The following is a 21,302-nucleotide window of genomic DNA, read 5'->3' as shown; positions in this document are numbered from 1 at the left end:
GAGAGAGAGAGAGAGAGAGATATCAATTTTCAGGAAAAGGGAGAAAGAAAAGTGAGTATGTAAAGAGTTATTGACCACTCTAAAAAGTTTAATCATCCTCCCTTTGCAAAAAGAGGAAAAGTGTTAGATGCAGGCAAACCCATTTCAATACATGAAAAAAGAGAAAATGACCAACCAGTTCAGATACTGTCTTTAGGCCCTTGCTGTCAAGCCTGTGGGATTAAATCTCTGAATAACAGAAATTAAGGAGGAAGCCTGTTGTGTCCGCCGAAAACTAAAAAAATAAAGATAAACATTAAAAAAAAATTTCTCTCTTTCTCTCTCTCTCCCTCTCTCTCTCTCTCTCTCTCTCTCTCTCTCTCTCTCTCTCTCTCTCTCTGTATTAGCTAACACTACAACCATAAGACAAATTCTTCAAGAGGGTTTAACAAAAGAACTTTTACTTTTTCAGTAGATTTCATTTTCAAGTTTATATAATAATTTTTAAAAGTGCTAATCATAAAATACCCAGAATAATATCCCCCTTTTGCTCTGAAAGTACTTTTAAGCGAATAGTTATATAATCATGCATCAAAACTACTCCAAAATGGCCACTGTAATTTCAAGTTTTCCTTAATGCAGTTATGCATTTTAGAAAGATAAATGCAAGAAAGAAAAAACAGAAGCCAAAGTCATTCCAGGATGGTAACACAAGTTTATGATGAATCTATCAATGTATTAGCTAACACTAAAACCATTGAATGTTAACCGTAAAAATTAACAGGCCAGGATTGGTAAGAGAAGCTCTTTCCCAAAGCTGTCTCTCAAACATGGACAAAATTTTTAAATTCTTGTAGACACAGTGTAGCCATTTTATATAGGATTGTTAGTATCAAATCAATGCTTTAGCAGATCTCCACCAATGAAAATCAAAAATAGTACAAATCTAACCAAATAACCAAAAAGTCCTGAGAATCTTATTCTTACAACCAATAAAATAAATATCACCTAGCTTTCAAAGCTCAACAAAAAGAATCATAACTCAAGATAAGCTCTAGACTTACTCCTTCATCATAAACAAAGATCCCCCAGAGTCTCAGAGAATTCAGTGAAGTGCAATGTAACCAATATGAGAATACCAATGGCGAGGGTTCTTGCATAAGTCTTAGTAAGACCTTCATAACTATCCTAGTCCTAATACAAAGACCACCAGAAACCTGATGATCAAAGCAAGCTGAATATATTAAAGTTTCTGAGCAAGAGAGGATATCACCTTGTCAGTGTAAGAGAAGAACCTACCCTTCTGAATTTTTAGCTGGGACCCCCCCATAACAGGATTCAGATTAATAAGAGAAAAACAAATTTATTACCATGTATACCTCATGTATATATACATGGCCAATACCCAAGGTAAAGTGAGTAATTCTCAAAGACATGGTTATAAGTCTGGCTTGTACTGCCTCTTTAACATTGAACAATTATCTTAAACTTTTAGTGACAAGACAGCAGATATATGGGAAACTAATGATAGATAAAAGCTAATAAAGTTTGTTCTGTAGATACCTCTAGTTCCATCTTCAGACCAATAAGTTTGTCCTTCCTTGTGGAGAGGAAAGGGGGGACACATTTGGAAATTTATGTCCTATTTTTTGTAAATAAGGGGAAAGCAGAGAGCTGTTCTTGTATCTGTTTCTTCTCAAATGCTGTCAGCTCAAATATCATCCTTATACCAAATTGGTATATTTTGGAGTGACATATTCCACTGCCCTTCAACAAATCTTCAGTAGTGTCTCAAAATGAGGAAGTTACAGAAAGGTACTTAAACAGTTTGAGAACTAGGGTTGATTATGGGCTGGTTTTAAGACATAAGATAATAAGTAAGGTCCATGCCGAATTAGAATTTGTAAAGTAAGTGACTTGCTGGAACAATTAGTCTTATCTTTGGAGCACTTAAGGCCATGTGAAGTTACTCTTAATCAATTTGTTCTTGGTTCTATGTCAGAGGATATAGATCTGAACAAACTTAAAAAATTTAAAAAATTTTAACTTAAGATAATTTGAGTTACATGTCATAGTTTGGTACAAACATCTGTTATGCAAGTAACAGTATGGTTTTGCAAGTTGATGTCTGATTTATTTCTCAAAAGGAAAGTATTTGTAAGTAAGGCAGCCAATTATAAGGCTTTCACAAAAATTCATACATAATATAATGAATGCTTGGAACAGGGGACTTAGGCTGTTACTGTGGAATTTGGAGGAATGAAAAATGTAGGGATAAGGAGGAAATAGATTAGAATCTTAATAATCAAGGCCTTTGGGAAGAAAGTAGACTATAAAGAGAGGAAAGGGTTCAAAATTGAATATTTGAAAGCTGGGAAGGTAATGGCACCAGTTACAATGCCAAAAAAAGAAGAAAATTGAAATTTAATATGTTGTAGATAGAAAATGGAGATGTTGAGGGGGTTTTGTTTTTGTTTTATTTTTCTTTCTCTTTTGTATTTTAACTATAATAAATGTTAGGTATCATTTCCAAAATGACTAGAAGTATAAGAGAAAATAAGTTTTAGTTATAAACAGGAAAGTTGTGAGTTTTTCCTAGTATATTTAGCTTTAGAATCTTCTATTTAATTCTTTGTGTTTTCTTTAAAAATAACTTAAAATATACTGTAAATTCCACACCCTCATTTAACCAACTATTATTAGGTGAACTTTTCAGACATATAACTCATCCTCTAATGATCTCTAATTCTTCTGTTATTTCTGGAACTGCAGCAAAATGAGAAATGAATATGAATGCAAAGAAAACACCCCAATATGGAGAGAATCTTACTTAATTGGTAATAAGTACCCTGCTGTGAGGGAAAGGAAAAAAATGTAACCATACAAGTTAAAGACATACAAGCCTTGACTTTTTAAAATTAGAGTGACTTCAATAATATGTTAACTAAGATCATAAAATTAATCTATATTAGCGTAGCAACTTTTCAAGCACTGCCTACCCATGACCAAGGATGAAAGTGGGTTGCAGTGTCACAAAGCATGTGATTAAGTTAAATCAGCTTAGTTTTTAAAGGGGAGAATTTCAGGTGATTCTACCCGAGATACTCATAGTTTTTCTTTAATCTATATAAGGGGACAGGTGACTACAAAGCTACTTTTGCAACATAAAGCCAGAAGTCTGACCCCATAGTATCACTGAGTCAGAATAAAGATGAAAGGGGCTTGCAGTTACTGTTTTAAGAGAACTGCTATATGAAGCCCTAGGTATCGGCCGTATGACTATCTTAAGCTTCTGGGGTGTGTAGGCTTGCCTTCGACCTCCTAAATAAATATTTCAGATTTTCTCACTTCAAAGAAGTACTTTTTAGGCTGGAGATGCAGCTTAACAGTAGACTACATGCTTAGGTAAGGCCCTGGGTTTAATTCTCCACATCACAAAAAGAAAAACAATACTTTTTTTAAACCTTGTGACATTTCTGAAATTAAAGTGTCTCTTTTAATTGGTTGTTTTTAGTTATATACAACACTAGGATACACCCTGATACTATCACAAAAGCATGGAACACAACCTGCTCAAATTCAGTCCCCAGCACTCCCTCATCTGCCACTGCTCCATCCCATTCCCCTTCCTCCATCCATTGATTGATCTCTCTTCAATCTATTTACATTTTTAAAATACATACTTTTAAAAAAAATTACTGTCCTTTGGATACACCTGATTCTGGGACCCACCATGCCACATCCACTCTTGCACATATGAAAATTTGGTCAAATTCATTCCACTGTTCTTCCCTTTTCCTGTCCCTTTTTCATCCTCCTCAATCCCCTTTGCCTACTCTACTGATCTTTACTCTATTTTGATAAAATTCCCTCTCCCCTTTCTCTCCCTTTCTCTCCCCCCTCTCTCCCCCTTTTTTAACCCTACCACTCTTTATTTTGATGTACCTTCCGCATATCAGAGAAAACATTCTACCTTTCTGAAGTCAAAGTGTATTTTATACCTAATGTTAAAGTTATATTTTGTGTGTGTCTCTGCGTTAAGGACTCCCTTTCTTAAGTACTTTATAATCTAATAGTCTATGTTCACATTGTAAACTAATTCCATGTGTATGTGCATCTAAGAATAACAGTATAAGAACAACTAGGAAGAAAATAGAGCCCTTTCAACATCATATATCATAAAGAAGGAAAAAGAAACACATTTATTGTATATTTATCTGCAAAAAAACTGAGTACTCATTATCTCAGTGCTAAGACGTACCATGAAGATAGTTGTTATAATTATTTTACAAATGAGAAAATTAAGAAAAAAGAGTTTGGGTCTGAATCCAAAGCTCCTCCTATTATACGCTCTATCTTATTGGAACTTCATACCATAGAATAGCATTTTCTGATTTTCTCCAAGACATACTAATAATAGATATTAAATATCTAAAGATCAACTAAATTCAGAGTAACAGAATTATGAATGTGAGCTAAGTATTACTTAAGTTTGTCTCAGAGACGAGACATCTGCCTCCTTTAGAAAGGTCTAATTTCTTTATTACTGTTGATCCCACTTCAGAAAAAAGAAAAAAATTTTGAAAAAAATGATCATTCTCTTCAAACTTTTGAATATAATGTCACACATTCAGATGTTCTCATTGAGAGATATGTTGGAAAATAATTTTGGGAGGACAAAAGATCATTGTTTTTTGTTTTTGGACTAATTACTAGGAAGGCCCAGTATCTCCAAAACATTATTGTCAAATTGTAGCCAAAGATGGTGTGATATTTGATCTGCTGTTCAACACAGTGGAAATCTCTGTTGTTGCAGTTGTTGTTGTTGTTTTAAATTCTTTAAGAACATTTTCTCATTCTCCTTTACTTGAATATTTTTCCAAAGATCCTTTGAACGTATGATGCCAGATACTGTTATAGATGTTAGGAGTGCCGAACTATGCTTAGTACATCTGGGGCTCTTGTTTTGTTTGGTTCTGTTTATTTTGCCATTAGAAATAGGCAACATTATTCTAAGAAAATAATTAGTGGTGTTTTTTTGGCTTTTAGCTGCTAAATCCTGAAGATGACCTCTTACCAGGAAAGATTAGAGACAGCAATCGTTCAACCCTCCTAGCAACAATTCAGGAACATGGTTACCCCACAATCAACTTGGGAATTGTTGGAGACAAGTAAGTATTGTATTTTATTTTGAAAAGTTGTTATTGTTACTACAAATTTAACTTTAAAACACTAACTAGTTGGAATTGCTGCCAAAGAGAAAAATCTAATACCATAATTTTTCACTGATCACATTCTTCAGAGGCTAAAGAATTATAGAGGTGTTTATGTACTTTGAGAATAGACATTTTCTTGGAATGTTATTGTAATATTTTACTTTGCTATGGATGTATTAGGTGTACAGAGATTTTTTTTTATAGTGTTTGCTTTATGCCAGGACCTGCCAACTGATCCAAGGCAGCTATAAAGTTTCATCTTACTGGTTCTTGCCATCACTCCAGAAAGTGGCTCAGAGTAGCAGGAATGAGTTTTTTAGAAAGAATAGGAAAAGTAAAAAGGGGATACTCCCAAGAGAGTAGATTCTTTCAGAGAAAAGAAGGATTGCATGCTCTTTCTTCTCTCCAATTTTATTGGGAATCCCAAGTAAGTTTCCAGAGTCTCACCCAGATCCATTCTCTGACTTTTGACTGACAATGGGATTGCATCAGAGTTTCAAGCCCCCACTGTCCATGGCAAAGATCCAAGACAACTCTGGGTCACATTAGCCCATGCATACATGTTCTAACTGGAACCTATTCTGACAAATTTTTATAGTTAAGGGGAATTATCCTTTTGTCCCTGAGTTCTGGAATCTAGTCTGTATAGAGTCACAAAAGTCCCCCTCTTCAGGATAACCTATCAGCATTTCAGAGCTGCATTTCTCCTGCAGACAAATGTGTGGTAGCCCATGCCTGTGATCTCAGCAATTTAGCAAGGCCGTAGCATCATATTGAGACCCTGTCTCAAAAATAAAAAAGGGCTGGAGATGTAGCTTAGCGGTAAAGCACCACTGGGTTCAATCTCCATTACCATAAATAAGCAAGCAAGCGTGAAGGAGTCAACACAGAAGGTCCACTTTATAGAATTATTCCTTTAACTTCATGTTCCCACTACTCGTGACTGTCTGTTACCTATCAGAACTACTAATGATAGTGTTATTCCTATTTACACTTTCACTGGTTTCAAGAAATACATGAAAAACACAGGTGAGAAGAGTAAAAGAGATGGTCAAATTTTTCATTATTAATTTTTTTAAAATTTAAGTATAATAGCTTTGTAGGATTTTTATATTGAGTTTTGAATCCTTGAGTAACACAAGTTTCTCCCAACTCCACCTACTGAAAATACAAACAAAAGCAGAGTGACTATAATTGCCCATATTTAAGAGTATATTATAACGGATAATAGAGGCGGATGCCAAAGCATGGTATGGGAGTAACCAGGAAGTGAGAGCTGAGACTGGAGGAGGATGGATCAAGCCCAGGCGACTGTGGGAAGGCTTGGGGAAACACCTGAATATGTGGAATCCCAGTGCCGGGCACCCAGGGCCAAATCCACATCCCCCCAACTTGGAGTACCCTGGAGGTTCCAATCCTGGGTATCCACCATATCCACCACCTGTCAATCCAGCTTTTCCTCCTGGTCCCTGTCCCCCAGGTCTTCCCCAGGGGATGCCATGTCTTCCTCCAAATGTTTCCCCTTATCCTGTTCCACAACCAGGATATCCAGGACATCAACCCTCAGGTCACTATCCTCCTCCATACCCACCACCTGCCCCTGGTATGCCTCCTGTGAACCCCATGGCTCCTGGCATGATAGGCCCAGGAATGATAATGGACAAGAAGATTCGGAAGAAAATGAAGGAAGATCATAAAAAGATGCACAAACACCACAAGCATGGCAAGCATTCCTCCTCTTCCAGCCGTGACTCTGACTGAATACAGGGCCTGGACCCTCCCCTCAAGTCTCACCAGTTCTGCTGTCCCATCAAGCTACAGCTGCCGTGTTGTACTGGGAGAATTTAGCCCTTGTGCCCCTCCATCCGGTCCCCACCTGAGCCTTACCCTGCTGTTCAGTCCTGACTAGCTAGGGAAAATGGGAAGAGAATTGCAATGGGCTAGCAAAGGCAGCCTTCTCACTGCTTAATAGATTTTATAGCTGAAAAGTTTAGCAGGGAAGCTGCTTTTTTGAAGATGGTGAGACCTCTGAGCTAAATGCTGAAGACAAGTATAAATTCTGTAAAATGTGATCTTTTAAAATTTCATTTTAAAAGGTGGGTTTGTGGAAATTTCACTATGATGAAAAAACTGTACATTTTTGTAATGATGGCACACTGGGGTGATTTAGTGGCAAATATATTTCCCAGCAGTCCTTTTATTGATTGTACTAACAGCAAGGCTGCTGGGAAGTAGAGTCCACTTGGCTGATGATCTCCGACTGCCCTTTTGTAAGCTAATCTCTACTCCTTAACTCAATATGCTATCTCAGGTCCTACTCTCATTCTTCAACTCTGGGTCCAAATAAAACTATTTCTCCTGGAAAAAAAAAAAAAGAGTATATTATCCCCACCTACCAAATTAATTCAGCCCTCTTGTAAATTTCCCAAATATTTCTATGACTCTTTAGTGGTGTCTCACATGTGATCAAAAGCAAGTCTGCTTTCTGAGCATCCCACTACTAACACAACACTTATAATAATAAGAGTTATTATTAAATCTTTGCCATTTGTTATTTACCTGGATTTTTAGTTCTGAAGAAGTCCACCAGCCAACTCAGAACCCATACAGTGTACAAGTTACGCAGTATCAGGGTCGGTAGTCCTAGGAAAATAGTAGAAAAGACCTACTACAAGGAAAGGGAATTAGTCTGTTCTTTTACATAAATTTCAAGCACCTAGAACTTATCCTGATGCAGACATAGCTTTAAAGAACACAAAAATCAACTTCTGAAAAGAGACAAGATGAATCTAAGAGTTTTAAAAGCCAGAAAGAAATAAGGCAAGCAGGCCCCAAACTGTAGAAAACAAACTCACTAGATTTAGTACAGTTGTTTTCCAACCAACGATGGTGCTAGCCCTGCCTCCAGTGCATTAATAAGCTCTAAGAAATATTCTAAGATAAAAGAAGCTTTCTTTTTCTTCTTAGCCCTAAACTGCTCTGGACTATAATTCTGTCCATTCTTAATTCTATTGTTAGACTTTTGGGTTTTTTTTAAAGTTACTGTATTATATTGACATTTTTCTATAAAGGCCAAACACCATTGAAAGGTTCTTATTTTGGTATGATAATATTTAATTGTTTGGAATCCAAACTGTTGATTTATTATGAACATTTCCTAATAATTAATGTTGCTGTTACGTTTAACTCCAAAATGTACCTTCAGTATAGCCGTAAACAACAACAAACTATAAGCAGGTATAGACAATTCAAGAAATGTGCCAGTCTCTACTGTTTACCCTTTTATTTGATAGCAGTGCTTTATATCAAACTGAGAACAATTTTTTGGTTTGTTTTTTTTTTTAAGCAACATGCAAATTTAGGTTTGTTACTCTTAGAGATCCAAGGTGAATGGTTTAGAATGCAGAGGTAGAATGTGGGAGAAAAGAATTTATAACTATTTTAATGGAAATTTGCGCTAGGACTTTAGCAAGGAAAACAAGTACATTTCTCCTACAGCCTTTTGATATTCTGTGTAGGTTGGCTCTCACTTCATTCTTTCTCATAGCCTTTTGCTAATGAATGCAAATGTTATATATAAGCTTCTGCAGGAAACTCTGCAGGAACACAAAGCAGGGTCATAGGAGAAACTCTGCTCTGTGTTTAAAGCAAGGAAGAGAAATTACTCAAGAATGTCAGCAAGCACAGAACCCTGTCTAAGTTATCACACATATGGGTAGAGAGTGACAGTTCTCTTCTTGTCATATAAAAAGGATAGAATCTGGTTTTTAAATTCTATATGATTCAGTCTCTCAGTTCTTGGTCTTATCTAAACCTACCATAATTTTGACAATGTGAAGTAGAAGAGTAAGCCATTACATATTTAGATTAAGTTGGCTTAAAATTTGTCTTCATTTATTGGACCTTTTATCTAAGAAGAGGATAATTTATTAGTATAGTAAAATTATAGAAGTGGTACTTCAGATACCTGAGAGTTAACAACTGTATCTGAAAAGCATTCATTTACAAATATTAAGTGTATATTAAAATACATTCCCCAAATTACATTTTCACACACTATATGGAACATAATACTGTTGGGATTCCTAGTTCCTTTCTTTAAAAAGGCAAATTTTGGAATTCAGAGATGTTAAATAACTTACTCAGCATTATACAGCTAGTTAGTGGCAGAGGTAGAAATGGAATCTAAATTTCTTGAGACTAACAGTCCACAATTCTCTGCTATCATCATGAAGCCAAGATATTATATGTCAGAAGAGTAGTAGCACTATGGGCTGGAGTGGTCAGAGGTTTTTATGAAGGTGCAATTTTAGCTATAATTAGAAGAATGAGTGAGATTTAGATGGGAAAAGATGAGGTGTTAATCCAAATAGGGAACACTGAATGATCAAAAATAGATAAGTAGAACCAAATAAATATAAAGAAGAAGAAATAAGTATCTACTCAGATCAGTTCAAATGATTAGAACAGGAAGTTCTAGTAGAAGGATAATGCAGGTAAATATACTAAAAATTTGAGGCCATATTTTGAAAGGCTTTGCAATCCAGGCAGAACTATCCAATTCTGTCAAAATTGAAGCTTTTTTTTTTTTAGCAAAAATGACATAATAAATGATTATTTTAGAAAGATAATTGAACTGAGATGTATCACATGAGCTATGATGAAGGGGACTGGAAATAAGACCAATACAATTTATTTATTCACTGTTTTTTCAGTCACCAGTAAGTACTGATTCCTCTGAGAATCACCTGGAGATCTTATTGAAAATGATGATTGTGATTCACAAATCTGTGATGGGTTAAGATTTTGCATTTCTAACATGCTTCCAGTTGATACCAAACTGCTGATCCATTGATTGCAGGAAGAAGCAAAGATATAATAAATTCAATCATGTGTTTACCATGAATTCTAAGCCAACTCATATTGAAGATACAAAGTTGAAATAAATAAACATAGATCCTACCACTAAGAAATTATAGCCTAATAGTAAAAATATTTTAGAAAGTTCCCCAGCACTTAATATCATATTTGAAAGTAAAATTAAAAATAAAAAGATTAGCCAGGGCCTGGTGGGGCATGCCTGTAAACCTGACAGCTCAGGAAGCTGGGGCAGGAGGATCACAAGTTCAAAACCCGCCTCCACAACTTAGCAAGGCCTTGAGGAACTCTGCAAGACCCTGTCTCTAAATAAAATACAAGAAAAAGCTGGGGAGTGGCCCAGTGGTTAAGTGCCCCTGAGTTCAGTCCCCACCAATAAAAAAGAAAGATTAAATTAACAGAAATTGTGACTTTTACCACAGAATGATGTCAGCTTTGATTTATCTTCATCTGAATAACAATACTTTGTTGAAATGGAATCTATAAACACAAACTAAATGCCCACAAAACCAGCTATTAGGCCTCTTGCCACAATTTTTATATCCCCCTCTAGCAACATTCTTTCCTCATCTTTATTCTCCATTTGCAGTCTGTTTCTTTTGACTTTTAAATAATTCTTCCTATGCTTATTCCCTAAAAATAACTCTTCCCATGGCTCACCATTAATTTTCTGTCCTTCTGTTTCTTTATGCCAAGGACTCCCAAATCTTATGTCCCTACCCTGAATGTGAAACTAGTCAAGCACAGATATTCCAAATTGTCACAGATTTTTGTGAGTTTATATTCTTTCACTGGCCAACCCATTTCTAGCTGCCTTGAATATGGGATCATGGATGTCCTAGTTTTCTTTTTCCTGTGACTGGTTCAGTAACCTACTAGCCTCCTTTTTGTCCTTCTAGGCAGCATGAGCTATTACAGGGGCAAGAGTCTAAGACACAAAGGAGGAAGTTTGGATAAATATATAAGTACAGAGTACTATATGTGCCAGCTAATAGAGTGAGGCCAGAATTTACTCAAGATATTGGTCATTTGGACATATGTGCATCTCTGATTATTTTTGGGTTTTGGGTTTTGGGTTTTGGTTTTGGTTTTGGTAACAGGGATTAAATTCAGGGGCACTCAACCACTGAGCCACATCCTCAGCCCTATTTTGTATTATATTTAGAGACAAGGTCTCACTGAGTTGCCTAATGCCTCCTAGTTGCTGAGCCTGGCTTTGACTCAAGATCCTCCTACCCCAGCCTCCTGAGCCCTTCTATATAGGCTTGAAGGTGAAGACAGCACTCTGTTAGGTAAAGCAGATTGGGCCAGCAAAATAGAGAGGCTCAAAACCTCAATGTTTGGAAATCTGGGTCTTGTATCCTGAACTATGCGGCATTCTCTTCCCTATACAGATCATATTAAAGACCTCACCCCATTTTCTCTCATTGGCTGCCAGATGATACCTGATTAGAATACTTTCCAGTTCCCCCCATTGTTTACTTTAGAAAACCTAATTAGAATACTGCCATTTTACTCCCATTGGTCATTTTAAAATTTGAACCTATGGCAGGAGTTGTAATGGTAATAAGTCCTCAGTTGTCATGATAATGGGATTTATTTTAAACAGGGATAGGACTGTCTCCTTGTCTTTTCCAACAGCAGCTTCTTTCTAATACTCTGTTTCTGCCATCTGGGTGTCTCTGAACTGAACAAAATGAATCCCTGAAAATTGCACAACGCAAAAGTTTTGTGACTGGGATGACTTGTTTTATATTTCTGAATCTTAGGGGAAAGAAAGAAGTGTAAATTAAAATGGATTTAGAAGGCTATTTTAAATATTGGGGAGCTTCTCTCGGGCTTAAATCTTACACATTTACCTCTTTAATGTAACAAGTGGTAATCATGCTCCAAATATACAGAATCCACTTGAGGAACTTTTTTAAAAATAAAATTCAGCATTAATTGAGTTTAAATCATTCCTAAAACTGTGACGATTGAGTTGTGTTTCTACTTCAGCTTTGATACAGCTTACCAAATGCTGACTTGGACCTTGTAGCCTTTCAAGACCTAAAGAACTGGGAAATTTTAAAAAAGGGTCCCCCTTCTGAAAAACAAAAGCCTGCCCCACTCAAATCATTCTTGGTTTGCTTGCCTCTGTTATAGTCTTGTGTTCTGAATTTGAATTGCTTGCTCTCAACGTTGCCAATTTGTGAAGCTGCCTCTTCACATTAAAGCATGAAGTAGAAGATTAACAAGTACTGAGATAGCAAATTGAGTTCTTACAAAACTAGCACATTTAGCAGAAATTACCAAGATAGACTTAACAGTATGGTGATTACATGGGCAAAGCCCAGGACTTTACAATTTCCAATTTTTGAACCAAATGTGTCCTAACTTCTTAGTGCTTATTTCCTAATGTCCTTAAAGGAATTTTCTAATCATCAAAGAGAAATTAGACTTTAATTTAATTGGTCAATTGGTCTTTATAACTGCCTGCTTTCCTTATGGAATAAACACCCTTTTGTGCTCAAAATGCAAAATTTTAATTTTTAAATCAAAATAATAGATTTATTTTCTGATCACTTTGTCAGCAAACGTCTCTCATTTTCTTTTGATTAACAAAGAATATTCTTCCTACCTTAACAAACTTATGTTTAATGTTGAGATTCTTCATACTATGAAAGATTTTTTTAGTGGCTATTACAGTTGCCTTTCTTAATCCTTAAAAAAATGCTATTATAGTTGATATTTCCATTTCTTCTAATAATAACCTCTAGGTATTATTGTACCTCTAGAAATTATTTTCCTACCCTCACCTCATAAAAAGTAATATCCTCAAGAAAGCCTTTCTTAATTGTCCCAAACCAATTCTGATCATTCTGTCTCACCATTTGTATTTTCATTTTAATTTTTTATATAATTGAATTTAATTAATGATATTATTTTTGCTTATTCATTTTTAAAATTTTTTTCAAATGTTGTTTACACTAGTTTGTTAATTTTCAAACTGGAGGGCTGGGATTGTGGCTTAGCGGTAGAGCGCTCCCCTAGCACAGGTGGGACCTGGGTTTGATCCTCAGCACCACATAAAAATAAAGGTACTGTGTTGTGTCCATATACACCTAAAAAATAAATATTAAAAAAAAGTTTTTTAAATAAAAAATTTTAAAAATATTTTTTAAAAATTCAAACTGGAACCATATTCTCTTTTTTTTCTTTATATGACTCTTTAGCACAAGAACATCTATCGGAATTGATGAAGGGCAAAATGATGACTATATATAGTATAGTTTTATTCCATACATGAAGTAGACACACAGAAAATTTTGTAATTGAGGAATTTATCCTTGACCTTTGAAGAATTAATATATATCCTAAGCTTTTTTGTTATCTTCAAATGATTAACTGTCATTGTTCCTTTTTTTTTTTTTTTTTTTTGGAACTGGGTATTGACCCAAAGATGCTCTACCACTGAGCTTCACCCCCAGCCCTTTGTAATTATTTTGAGATAGGGTCTCACTAAACTGCTGATGCTGTCCTTAAACATGTGATCCTCCTGCCTCAGCCTCCCAAGTAGCTGGAATTACAGATGTGTCACCGCTCCTGGTTCACCATTCCTTAATCTACAAATCCTAGAATTTTTCTCACCATTCAACTGTCATCGTCACTCATCTTAAAATGATACAACTTACAGTTGATGTAACAGATGAAACAGAAAACTAATTAGCAGCTGTTGTCCATCTGTGTGTTTATATTAAATATTTTAAAATAAAAAATGCATTTGCATTCTGAATATGCTGTCTGAAATTTACAAATCCTAAACTTGGGTAAATGCTCTGTCTTGGTTTTGGATTTTGCAGCAGACTAGTAGTAAAGCAAAAAGAAATATATGCCAGAATCAGGATTATAGTCATTTAAGGCAGATTCAAATTTTAAAAAGCAAAAAACTCTTAATGAAGTAGGGCCCCCTATGCAATCAGACTTGCTGATTTGCAAAGCAAAAAAAAAAAATGGTCTATAGTCTCTAAAACACTATACTCTTCCTTCACAGAAACTGATTAGTCCATATAGTTTTGAGAAAGCCACATTCATTCTCTGATACATTTATTTTGAGATATACTTCTCCTTTCTCTTTTTCTAACTATTAAGTTTATACTTCTGTGACATGGGGACTGACTTAGAATTCTAGGAAGGTTGTTACTTTTGTTTTGTTTTTAAATATATATTTTTTTAGTTATAGTTGGACACAATACCTTTATTTTATTTATTTATATGTGGTGCTGAGGATCGAACCCAGGGCCTCGCATGTGCTAGGCGAGCACTCTACCGCTAAGTCACAACCTCAGCCCAAGGATGTTTTTACTTTTGTTGGTAGCCATCTCCCAAGTTGAAAATTAATGGCATGGCTTTAGGAAAAAAAAGATACTTGTATTTTTTTTCCCCTTCACTTAAGTCAAATAATGGAATGGAATGCCCCTAATGTTCACAAAGTGAGAAAAAAAAGAGTTTGATCTAAAAGATAGTATCATATTGCAATGCTCAAATCAGTTTATCCCTCAATGCTTCAGTCTTGATGTGCAAAGAGAATAGTGTTTATGTAACTTTTATTATTTCTATAGACTTACAATATCTTAAAATTAAAAGGAACTTCTATTATCAACTAGTCCAGCCTTTACTCAATAGAGAAATTAAGAAAAATCCCTTCCTGGTAGCCATCAGGTTTTTGTTTTGAGGTTTGTTTATTTATTTGTTTGTTTGTTTGTTTGTTTGGTACCAGGGATTGAACTCAGGGGCACTTAACTACTGAGCCATATCCCATGCCCTTGTTTTAATTTGTTTTTTAATGAAAAGATTGCATTTCCTCATGAGGCAGCACATTCTCTTGTTGGGTGACTATCTAGAAAGGAAGATTTTTCATGACACTGAGCCAAAGTCTTTCTTCCTGTTTCTTCCATCCATTAGTCCTAACTCTGCCCTTTGAAGCAATACCAAATAAATTCACTCACCCTTTTCATGATAGCCTTTCAGATATTTTAATACACAGTCCTGTTTTGCATTAATATCTTCTCAAAGAAGAAACCATGATTATGTAAATGTTAAGTAGCATCTTCTGCTCCATGGTCAGACAGTATTTTCTACAATATTGTTACAAATGTAATAACTAACTACTCTTTATTCCCAAAGCTACTACAGAGAGGTTGACTTGAATTCAGGGTTCAATCAACACCTTTACAGAGTGGCCACAGTGTACAAAGATTTGGCAGTTTAGTCACCAAGCCTAAACGAGATGAGATGAGATGAGACCATCCTATAAGACAGATATACTTTACAGATTTACCTTTTATCACAATTTGTTGACTCTCTTTATCCTTTTTTGTTCTTTTGACATTAAAATCCATTTTAACATTAACATTGGCACTCCTGTTTTTTACTCATTAACATTTGCCTCGTGACTTTTTGCCCTACTTGTTATTTTCAGTCTTTTATTTCTTAAGTCTGTCCCTTATAAATCATATTAAAATGGGATTTGAGATTAAAACAAAAAATCTAATTTTTATTTGCCTTAAATTACTGTAACTCTAGCATAAAATTCTTTTTGCTTTACCCAAATGTGCTATAAATAGTGCCCATTATTTTTTTTGCTTCTATCTTACTTTTTATTATGAATTATGCAACTTTATTATTTCTAACTTTCCTTTCCTCTGTTGTGGTTAGACTCAGACACTACTTGCTATCCTTTATCACCTTATTATTTTGGAAGTCATGCTATATCTTCTAATTCCCTTCATGTTCCCCTTCCAATTAGTGATACTCATAATCAAATATATATTTATTCATTATTATATAAAAACAAGGTGCTGACTATATCGCTCCCACAAGATGTACTTATTTCTCTTGTGCACTCCCTGCATCAATTAGGCAGTAACATTAGAGTACTTTTACATTCCATCTCCTCCCAATCTCTCAACTTTTAGGTAATTCTGAGTAATGCTTTATATAAATGCTTTAGAATGTTTTTAATTCTAGAGTATTATTATAAGTATTATTTTATAGTAAATCTCTATAACTTCAGGAATTCATATTTAAAACACAATTATAACTACCCAATTTATTCAATCATTATCCATTTAGATTTAGCTATATATTTTTATAAATGAGTGAATATGTGTCTCTGTGTGTATTTCAGTACTGTTTTCTCTCCGTCTATCTTCCCCTATCTTGGGATTTCTATTTTGATTGACTTTTTTATTTACAATCACTTTTCTAGAACATTACTTGATTTGTTATGTGAATGTTTGCATTTTAACAAATATTCTTCTATCCTGACTGGTGAAGGTGTGTGACTGGGTACAGTATTTGGGGGTTGTACACCTTTATTCTGAGAGAAATGTTGATGTTAATTTACTATTTTCCAGTTTTTTTATATTATAGATAAGAAGCCCAAGGCCAATATCATTTTTCCTTTGTTACTAACCAATCTTTCTATCTGGCAGCTTTTTAAGATTTAAAAGTTATTCTTAAAATTACAAAATTTTATCAGAACATGCTTAGATTTGTATTTTTTCACAGTCCTTACCTGGACTTATAGACCTTTTCATTCTTCAAGTCCAGCTCTTTCCAAATAAATGAAATTTTCCTATTCCCCCCCCCTCCTTTTTCTCCTTATTCCTGTTTGTCTTATATCAGTCTCTTGCTGTGTCCTCCAAGTTTCTTATTATTTTCTGTATGACTTCCATCTTTTTGTATTTTTATACAATCCTTGGAGATACAACACATGATCTTCTAGACCACTAATTGAGTTTTCCATGGAGACTATGCTCACCTCTATCTACTAAATTTGAATTTTTTTTGTTTGTTTTATAACACCCTTCTAATGTTGAAATTGAATATCCATTAGTGTTTTTTGTGTTGTTATAATTATTGCTGTTCTTAAATTATCTCTTCTCCCAGGCTTTTATTTCATTAGGAGCTGTACTAAATGTTGTGCTTATTCTTCTAGCTTCCAGTTTTGGCTTCTTATATTCACAGTGTTTTCCTTTTTTTATTGAAAGTCCTGTTTACCCTAAGGGTTCAAGAAGCTGGTAGGGCACTTTGGACCTCATATGCATGCCATCACAGTGGTAAAGAGGATCACAAGTGGTAAAAGGTATCTTACATAAGGGTCCAGTCTCATGAGAATCTTGCTTTTATTACATATCATATGCCTGGGGAAAAAATGCACAATCACTTCTGATTAGGGAGGGAATAAAACAAACATGAGGAGGTAGAGGTTGTGATTCTAGCCAGTTCTGCCACTTACTGCTTTGTCTAGATTTTAATATGCTACTTTGCCTATCTGAATATCACTTTCTTTTTCTATAAAATGGATATAATAATACTCAGTTTACTTCATGGATTTACTATGAGGTAATAAGTGAAGATCTAGTATGCAACATAAATGAAGTTATAGATCATTTTAAGTGTTGTCAGATCTGCATCTGTAGCACCCATGATTTTTGACCAGATCCTCAAACACCAGAGTATGTAGCAGAAAGTAGAGTGAGAGAGAGGGACAAATAAGAACAGAGAAGAGCAGGATCCAAATAAAAGGCCCAGCTGTGATGATGGACAAGATAACCTTTCCAACTTCAGAGTCAATGACTTTATTAATCTACTGGCCACAGAGTAGAAAGTAGCACTGAGCATACTCTTTGAAACATGGTATATTATAGTAAAGATTATGAACAAAATCCCTTCTAATTTATTTCTGCAAATTAGAAAATTTATGTGGACAGTTGATGACTCCACAGTTTTATAAAATAGGAAAAAACTTTCTGGATAATATGAAAATAATGAATTTTTGAAATCACTGAAAAATATGTTTATTTCTAATCATCAGCTAAAGAACCATACTTTATCCACCTACAAAGACTACTAGTACCCTGATGATATACATATCATTGCTTCTTTGTTTCTATTGGCTTTACAGCAATCCTAATAGAATTGATGTTATAAATTATATATTTTGAGTTTGATGAAATTAGTTAATGTTTCTTTGTAACTGCAGAAAATCATATTTTGTTGATAATATTCATTAGCCACTCACCCGAACCACAGTCTACATGGTGCTTTCCCCACTTACTCCATTGTTTATTCATTTGGCTCAATTCAATGATAATGTGATCCAGAAAGGCAAGGAGTCCAGAACTCTGAGCATCAGGAACCTATCATATGTATATCACATAGTGCTTCCATACAATATATTGATTTTGCCTTTCTTTTTCCCTAAAGCAAAATTAAAAGGATTAATGAGAAATATGTTCAAAATACTTGATTCAAAAATACTTTCAATATACCCATTATTCAGTATGATTCTTCTTAGATATTTGCCCAAACAGCTAATTTCAAATGTATATCATGAATTTTTTTAAAGTTTCTAATTTTATACATAGATTTTACTTTCAGGGAATAGCTGGGTAATTTTGTGGTTGCATAAACAATTAACTGAATGACTCGAAAGGGTCCCTATATTGGTAGGATGGACCTTATGTGAGCCATTTTTCAAACTTTTACTTTTGTTCCTTCTTCTTGGGAGATTACTTCCCAGAGCCAGAACAATCCCAGTATACCCTTGGACATGCCAATCTAAAGGACAAGGAAATTTTACTCATACCCTGTAGTAAATGAAACTATTCAAACTCGACGTGGCCTATCTTGCCCTTTGGACTTTCCACATGACATTCTGTGAATATATTTACATCCCAATCTAAGATTTTCTTCTGTTAGTCATAGGTATTCTCCAGAATAAAAACTGCCCAGGTGCTAAAGTTGTATTTTTCCAGGTTGTTGTGTATGTTCATGTGCTTAACTTCTGTTTTAATCAGCTTTTTTGCTGCTATGACGAGAAGACCTGACAAAATTCTAGAGGAGGAAAAGTGTATTTAGCACTCACAGTTTCAGAGGTCTCAGTCCATAGATAACCAACTCCAGTACTCTGTGCCCAAGGTAAGGCAGAACATCTGAAGAAGGATGTGGAAGAGGAAAGTTGCTCAGGACATGACAATCAGTAAGCAGAGAGACTAAGCTTTGCTCACCAGAGACAAAATATGTACCCCAACGGCATTCTTCCAATGACCTACCTTCTCCATCCACATCTTACCTGCCTACAGTTATCACCCAGTTAATCCCTATCAGTGGATTAATGTACTTATTAGGTTAAGGCTGTCATGCAATTATTTCAGCTCTAAACTTTCTTGCATTGTCTCCACTTAAGCTTTTGGAGAATACTTCATATCTAAACCATAACAACTTCTGTCAGTTCGACAGCAATAGTAATGGCAACCTCTATGCTTTCTTTAAAACTTAATTTGCTCAAGGTACTATTCTAAGTGCTTTATATATGTTATGCTATTAAGTCCTCATAACAATTCTATTATCCCTACTTTACTTAGAGAAAAATGAGGCAAAGAGAAGGTAATCAACTTGTCCAAGGTTTGACATCTAGCAAGTAGTGGTGCCAGAATTCAAGTTCAGGCAGTCTGACTCTAGAGTCCATGGTACTAATCTCTGTGCTATGCCACCTACCAACTAGCTTATCTCATAAAGTCTATGAAGGTTGTGTATTTGATAGATATTAGGTTCCTCTTCTCCCCTCTCTCATGCCTGTATAAAAAAGTAAAATGATATTCTTGTTATAGTTCTTACCATCTGTAGTCCCTGACTTTCCTTCTTCCTCTCTTACTAAGTTGTGCATTAAAGTGAAGGGACATTAAGCTTCACAGTCATGAGAAATTTGGAAAAACATATGCTGTCTCATTTAGAGATCACTTGATTTCAAATAACAATCTGCTGAAGTTAGCTTTACAGAAGAGGGACTTCAAATAATGGGAGGATAGAGAGTTATCTGATGGAATTCAAGAGCAAAAATACAGCTCAGCCTCAAGAGGGACTAAAAGCAGAAACTAGAAAACCAGAAGCCAGTATCATTTCCTTTTCAGATGACCATGTTAGATATCTATGGAGGAGAAGGGAAAAGAAGTCAAGTAATATAAAGGGAAATACCATCTCCTCTATCTTAGAAGTTCTCAGAAAAACAAGAGACTGAACATGTAGTCCTCAAAGACACTTTTTCTATACTCCATCAGTTAAAGGGAAATTCTAGGTTCAGGTCACATTGCCCAGGAACTGTATTTGGATTTAAAGTAGTTTAACAGTTCCTTTCAGCTGCGCTCTGCCATCCAGTCCCTCCTTAAGTTCTAATTTTGTTTATTTTCACTTCATGAATCCCAAGATAGGGATGTTTTACAACCCTCTTAACATGCAATAATGAGGACCTTCATCTTTTTCATCTCTTTCCCCAGGCCTTTCATATATGTCATCAAAGGGCCTGGTGCACTTGCCTTTTCTGCTGACAGTCAAGAATGTGCTTAGTATCAATCCCTAAGATTCATCCTGAACTTTTATCCTCTCAGAAAAGTTCATTACAGCCTCTGCCTTCCTTATCCTTTTTCTTTTTTTTTTTCTCTCTACCTTTTCTTTTCCCAATAAATACCTATGGGCTCTTCATATTTCTAGGGATTCCCCCTCTATGTCCTGTTAGATGAACTCCTTGTTCTTGAATGTGAGGATATTCCTAGACAATCCAAAAAAAATCATACCTTACCCTGTCTAAACCAGTCATTTCCAGTCAAGTCTGTTACTCTAGTCAAACCATCATCCACATCAACCTAGGTAACAGAAGAGATTTAATCACTGTTCCAGCTCTTGATAGCGCAGATCCTCTTGCATACAAAGCCCTTTCCTATTCCTGCCCATTTATCAAAATCCAGTCCATTTCTCAGGGGCTCACTTAAGTCACTCCCTCTAATGAGACTTATGGGATCTTTCCAACATCTAGCATGACTAACTATCCTGGTTTGCCTGGGATTTGCGAAGACATGTGACTTTTAGCACTGAAACTAGGATATTCCTAGACAATCCAAAACTGTTAGACATCCTATAACACCACACTGGCTCCCCTCATTGGACAGCCTTGCTGAGACAAAAACACTGTGAAAGCACCAGTAGTCACTACTTCAACATTTACAAGATCCTTTTTCCACAATAAGACGAATTCTTCTATTGATCAGAGACACTTTTAATTTTCACTTCATGCAAAATCTATTGCTGTACTCATGGTAATGCCTACTCAGTGAATAAGGTGGTTCAGTTTTAAGTTGGCACTATATCTAATGTGTATTAATAATTTATTTGTCTTTATTTTTTCCA

The 21,302-nt window shown here is 35.2% G+C and overlaps 2 protein-coding genes across 18 annotated transcripts in view; both read left to right on the top strand.

Moving 5' to 3' along the window:
• The window catches only part of Gphn (gephyrin), a 602,369-nt gene that overhangs the window by 546,521 nt on the left and 34,546 nt on the right, over positions 1–21,302 (top strand). For all 17 annotated transcript variants that reach the window (XM_058584564.1, XM_058584567.1, XM_058584570.1 and 14 more), the window contains one exon: positions 5,029–5,150. In XM_058584564.1, coding sequence (XP_058440547.1) covers positions 5,029–5,150 — 122 coding nt within the window. The remainder of the gene's footprint in view (positions 1–5,028; positions 5,151–21,302) is intronic.
• On the top strand, positions 5,157–21,297 carry LOC124104217 (proline-rich protein 13-like). Its single transcript, XM_058584577.1, has one exon. The coding sequence runs from the start codon at positions 6,537–6,539 to the stop codon at positions 6,954–6,956; it is 420 nt and encodes a 139-aa protein (XP_058440560.1). The 5' UTR covers positions 5,157–6,536; the 3' UTR covers positions 6,957–21,297.

Source organism: Marmota monax, unplaced genomic scaffold (assembly GCF_021218885.2).
Source record: "Marmota monax isolate L192 unplaced genomic scaffold, Marmota_monax_Labrador192_F-V1.1 WCK01_AAM20220418_F8-fsc00001, whole genome shotgun sequence".
Classification (NCBI taxonomy): domain Eukaryota; kingdom Metazoa; phylum Chordata; class Mammalia; order Rodentia; family Sciuridae; genus Marmota; species Marmota monax.
This window is presented reverse-complemented; position numbering and strand designations above follow the sequence as displayed.